The sequence below is a fragment of the Sparus aurata genome, chromosome 20 (genome assembly GCF_900880675.1).
Source record: "Sparus aurata chromosome 20, fSpaAur1.1, whole genome shotgun sequence".
Taxonomy (NCBI): Eukaryota; Metazoa; Chordata; class Actinopteri; order Spariformes; family Sparidae; genus Sparus; species Sparus aurata.
In genome coordinates, this window is record NC_044206.1 from 6,280,014 (window position 1) to 6,286,136 (window position 6,123).

The window sequence follows — 6,123 nt, forward strand, 5'->3', positions numbered from 1 at the left end:
TAGGGTTGGAAGCCATCACTTTAACAGTCACTTTCATTTTGTGAGTGTCAAAATTGTCAAATACTTTAGAAAATTGCTCAGCAGGTTATCCCAGCAGGTCAATTTCCGTAACATTACATCTACAAATTGCTTCTTTTGACCGCCAACAGTCTCAAACCCAAAGAATCTTCATTTACCATTTCAGAAGCCAAAGAAAAAGTGCATCCTTACATGTAAGAAGCTGGACCAGCTTTTCAATCCACAAATCGATGGAACGACTATTCGTTGTTGCTCTAATTCCACCCTTTTAATGTATTGAGCCTTGAGCCTTTTTAGCATTGTTATGATTATGATTCAGGCTTTGTAAATCATTCTCTTCTCTCTCTTCTTGCAGAGTGCTGGTGTTGGACAAGGGACAGATAGCAGAGTTTGATACTCCTACAAACCTTATATCGCAGAGAGGAATCTTCTACAGCATGGCTAAGGATGCAGGACTGACACAGTAGAACTGCCTTTTTTGTCCCAATGTTACAAACCAGGGTCGAGGATCAGCTCAGATTAGTTCAGTGCGACTCTGAACATCAGAGCTGGCAGTGGAACTGAAGAGTACCGTTCTTTCAGGGCACTTATTGCTGTTGTTCAATTTAGCCTGAGCTCCTTTGCAGACGTGGATGAATTAGCAGTTGCAAACATTTTGCTTGAACCCACATCAGGACATTTAAAAGAGGACATCCCCTTTTGTGATTGTCTTAAGTTTCTTGCACTGACTATAATGTCCTGTGTGGGAAACACAAATCGCTTTGGCATCTCAATAGGAAAAAAACAAGCCATATGTGCAAGTACTAGTTGGTCCAATTCTGCACTTTAGTGCCTTCTGCCAGTGGGATGAAAAAAAGCCAGTGAATGTATCGTTTTTTAAATCAGCTGTCTGCTGCACAACAATCAATAGAGGATGGAAGGAAGAAGGAAGGAAGGAAGGGAGGGGGGGAGGGAGGGGGGAAGGGAGGGGGGAAGGAAGGAAGGAAGAAAAAGAAAGACAGATTTTTATTTTATTTTTTGTACCAAGACAAATACTGTGCCACTGTACTTTCCTCATAAGAAAAAAAACCTACACTTTTGTGATACACCCACTTATTTTTGTACTGTACCATTATTTAAGTTACTTTTTAAAGAATTGTTTCATCTAGGGAAGTTTGCTCAAGTTAAATATGTGATTCTTTTGTGAACCAAATCTATAAAAAAAACTTGAATTCTGTACCACCAAAATATGAAAGATGAAAAATGCCTTTATTAAAAAAAAGAGTAAGAACAATGTTTGTGTGCTGTCTTGAAATTACTGTTGGCATTGTATAGTAACAATCGTCATGATTTAATACATCCAGGTCAGTCTAGCGGTTATAGGACATATGTCGTCAGGGTTATGACAGTTAAACCCTCTGCTTGTCTTGTAGTTACAATTTTTTTTTTTTTTTTTTTACATATTTGGAGTAGTTTTTTAACTCAAGAATTGTAACTAGATACAAACATACAGAGTCAGACGAAGTGTTCAGAGCCTCTACTTAGGTAAAAACCAGTACAACCACAATATAGAAATACTAAAGAAATACTTGTGATCAGAGAAGGCAAGTCTTACTTATTGGAAGTACTTGAGTATTATCTGCAAAATACTTAGATCACCAAGAGTAAAAGTATTTGTGCTAAAAAGGGTTTAATTTGGGTTTTTTGAATATATGATTAAGTCCTGCAAATGTGTTGTTGCCCTGAGGATTGTCAGTGTTTAATATGGGCCCCCCTGTTTAAAATATGCCCTAGAGAGAAAACAATGAGGCGGATTGCTACACTAGAAAACTAAGATTTTAGAAAAATACTTGAAAACAAGATCATTGGCATTGCTCTTGGCACATCATGTTCTACAAGCTGACGGTATATTTGGAAAGCAAACCGTCAGTGTGTGAAATAACTGTCAGCCTCAGGTGACAAATATTTCCCACAGAGATGTTTTGAATTACAAATATTTATTCTTGTTCAGAGGCTGATGTGAAAAATGATTCCCACTCCGCTCTTCCTAATTATTCATCTCACGTAAGTTCACCAACTTCACGGAGGTCTTGTATTAAATGGCTCAGTGCACACACTCACAGAATCCACAGGCTGTTCATAACATTTGCAGCACGACAATACAATTTCTTCCTCTGTGCATAAACGTGAACGAGGTCCAATTCAAACACCTGTCGTCAACTGGAACTTTCCTACCTTTTATACCTGAGCCCCTAGGCTGGTTGCACAGCGACACCCAGTGTTCAAACCGCGAAAAACACACGTCAGCTTCTTGATTATTTCAGCACACATTTGGCTCCTACAGCTGCTGACATAGACAGAGGAAATGTGGGGGTCTGCCAGCAGCATCGGCAAGGCACAGACGACCCAAAGCTTGTCAGAAAAGACACGGTAAACTCCCTCTTTGACACTGGATGTTGAGGAGGGGGTTCCTTTTCAAGGTAGCTAAGTGGAAAAAGGGAGATGAGCGTATAAGTACAGGGGTTCTATAAGAGGGATGCTACCTCTGATCTGGGGGTGAGTGCAGAAAATATTTGTCTCTGAGGCACAGCCATTGAGAGGGCTAACCAAGTTACATTACAGCTGAATTAACGCTAGTCAAACCGTTTTAAAAGTCCTTTATAAAACTGAAACATTATAACCATCTACCTATTTAAAAATCAAAAGCCTAAACCTGAAGTAATGATTGAGTCCTGGTGAGCTGAGCAGGCATGGTGAAAATGTGAAGAAGTGAATGAGAATGTCATTATTCCAGTCATCCACTAGAGTGAGCTCACAGTCAGCTGGGGACTCTTCTACCTCTAGTCCGGTCACTGAAGCCTCGTCTCATTCGGTATCTCTGACACTTAATCTAATCTTTTACTAATCAAGATGTAAGAGGAATGTTCCTACCTGTCATTCCCCCCCCCCACACATACACATGGACCGGCACCAAGTCCAACTGTGCAGCACACAAAGTCGTCTCAAACACCGGCCTCAGTTCAGTAACCCGCAAACACGCAAACACATATATTGCTCTGCTGTAACACCCAATAAGAACAACACGACTTCCTGGTTCGAATGAATTGAGTCGGCTGAATTGAGCGGCACATATCGTTCAGACCAAACAGATGAACGTGGTTTGTGTCTTTGCTTTTTGCATCGACATCAACACTTCAGAGACTCGATGGATTTTTATGGAGGGTGTGTTTCATCACTTACAGAGAACTACTACTACTTGAGAAATTGGTTGTTGTTGTTGGTGGTGGGGGTTTATTTAGGATTAAGAAACGTCCATCTAGTCCAGTAGAAGCACACACAGTGTAGCACCAGAGCAGGATTAAAAACGCAGAGTTGACCTCAGATCCCTCTGCAGCAAGATGCTTCTTGCCCCCCCACACACAGACACACCGTTGCCTGATGTTTTACAGAGAAGCTGTGGTAAGCATTTCTCAATGTTTTCTTCCAATTACCGATGCCATAAACACACGCTCCCTTTGTCTCTCCAGCATTGACTGGTGCCGATGGCCCAGGATGAATGAGCACTTTGGCTGCCAGCTTCCTGCCTATGGGCACAGCTTCATGAAATGAAGTAGCTGCTACTTTTATTGATGCTTGAATCCTCAAATAACCTCTCACCTGAGGGCCTGCCATTAGATAATAGCTCTCCAGGGTATAAAATGATTCCACAGAAGGCCTCGTGTGTTGATGTGAAAAAAAAGAATAAGGCCTATCATTTCCTAAGTGTTTGTTGCCCCGAGATGTATCCGTCCTCACTCAGTCTGACAGGAGTTTATTAATTCCGCCTCCGTATGAAACATGTCATTTGTACATGACAGGTTCAGACTGTGTGAGGGCCGTGTGAGGTGAGCCGACTTCTTCCAGCACTTGGAGGAAGTGACAAAATGTATTTTGTCTTTATCTATGTCAGCAAATCAGACCTCTCCATGCTTATGATCTATTTGTCTATGTCTAAAAAGGATTTTTTTTTTTTTTTGCAGTTTGATGGTACAGACAGTGACCAAAAAAAGGGAACGAAAAGAGAGTTGGGTTTCTCGGGAAAGACCAAGACACAAATGGTCATGAACTGATAATCACACGTGCAGAGTATGTGCAGTTGTTTGTCATTGGCAGTGAAACGGAGCAAAAATAATCCTTCTTACAGGATTGAGACGTGCAGCTCTGGAAGCTCGGCAAGCTGGAGCTAAACAGGTTTTATTTATTTGCTTGTCATGCAAACACACACACACACACACACACACACACCAACACCATGTCTGCATCAGGAACAAACACTCTCCCCCACCAACACTTTGACACAGCAGGAGTCCACTGTTATAGCACTGGAAGGCGGTGCGCTAGCTTCCCTGTCCTCAGCTGAACTGTGGAGGAAACCAATCGAAGACACAGAAAAGGAACGAGCAAATTATAACAGCACCTTCATTCATTAAATCGCACACGCCAGAGCACATCACCTGATCAGCTTTTTCTTTTTTTTTTCTCCTCCCCCCCCCCCTTACTTGCATTGTCCTCATCTCACCTCTGCAAGCCTACGAGTCGGATTTGAAAAGACATGTAATCAAAGAGTGGTGTTTGCTATTTTAAGTCCTTGATACGGAGCCGAACCCATAAATCAAAACTCGAGTGTTGGTTGATAAGCTGTAATAATGTTGCAAAATTATGTCCCTCTGCCTGTCTTTGCAACAGTTTTTTTTTTTGTTTTTTTTTTCTGGAATGTGTGCGTCTTGAGAATACTTTCATAAATCCACACACAGTGGTCGTATAGCACAGCTAATCCTGTGTACAAAGACATGCTTTGTAGAATGTACAGCGTGTGTGCTATAAAATCCATGTTTTATCCAATCCGAGCGTTCTGCAGCTCACTTGTCACATGTAGGTGGTTTTCTGCTGAGACCGGAGAAAACTCTCAATCGATATCACATTTACTGTAAATGCAGTGAACTGAAAAGTTCTAAACATGTCATTGTGAACCTTTAAATTACCAGCACTTCACTTATTGTGAGCAGTTACTTGGGGCCTTTACAATAATTCAAACATTTTGCACAGCACAAGTTGAATAAGCACAAAGAATTGTCATTTGTACTGAAACCGCATGGCAACAGAAGAGCCCAGGTAATTATTCAACACAATTATTCAGTCTGTCCCAGTGAGACTTTTCAAACAGCATGTAAGAATATGTATCAGTTGCCTCGGTACTCCGGTTATTTCTTTAAAAAGCTGCATGAAAACACATCTAACTACTGATTCTGTGATAATGTACCAAACTGACAAGAATAAATGCATCTGTATTTATTTATTAATATCAACATATTTCTATTTCCTTCTATTTTATCTATTATCCTGTCAAACCTGAAGGAAATTGACTCAACATTTATTTTGTTGTTGATCACAATTCTAAACACTAATTTCCCCACTTCCTGTCGCAATGACTAAGTTTGTTAGATGTGCAAAGAATCTGAGAAGATTAACTAAACAAGTTTAAAATCAAGAAGGACAAGCTCATAAACTTCCCGAATTATGACATGAATATGTATTTTGTTGAGACAAATATGTTGAAAGAGAGAAGTGAAAATATACCAAATATGAAGGTAATTTTCTGTGTTCTTATTTCCTGGATATTATATTATTTAAACGGGAATTATGTCCTGAAGAGTTTCTATTCTTTCAAAAGGTGAGTAAGAATATATTGATTTAATATTCACAGATGGAGAAAAAAAAAGCTCAGAGGTTTCTGCACACAGTGTTAATTTATACCATCATTTTCTGAATACTTTCAAAATAAAGGGGGCTGTAATTAAAGTGCGTGGATGTGCAGCGTGACTTTAGGTTACAACAAATGTCAAATGAAAATAGAATAATTCAGACATTCTCAATTTGTAATAACTGGAGACGAGGTTTTAGCCTTTACGCTGGTTAAATAATGCGCAGATCTTTTTAAAGCAACAAGATGCATGAAGAGCTCCTGCGCTCTGTGCGTCCGCGCACACGGAGCGCGGAGCCCGCAAAGGGTTAAACGGGGTTACCAGCAATCCGTTTAACAGGCAGGTGCCCCGTCAGTCCAGCCCAACGCGCACCGCGGACCTCTGA

The 6,123-nt window shown here is 40.5% G+C and overlaps 1 protein-coding gene across 2 annotated transcripts in view; it reads left to right on the forward strand.

Moving 5' to 3' along the window:
- Positions 1–961, forward strand: part of abcc3 (ATP-binding cassette, sub-family C (CFTR/MRP), member 3) — a 63,205-nt gene extending 62,244 nt beyond the window's left edge. For both annotated transcript variants that reach the window (XM_030399722.1, XM_030399721.1), the window contains exon 31: positions 374–961. In XM_030399722.1, the coding sequence (XP_030255582.1) occupies positions 374–485 (112 nt within the window). In that variant the 3' untranslated portion in view covers positions 486–961. The remainder of the gene's footprint in view (positions 1–373) is intronic.
- Positions 962–6,123: the final 5,162 nt, after the last annotated feature.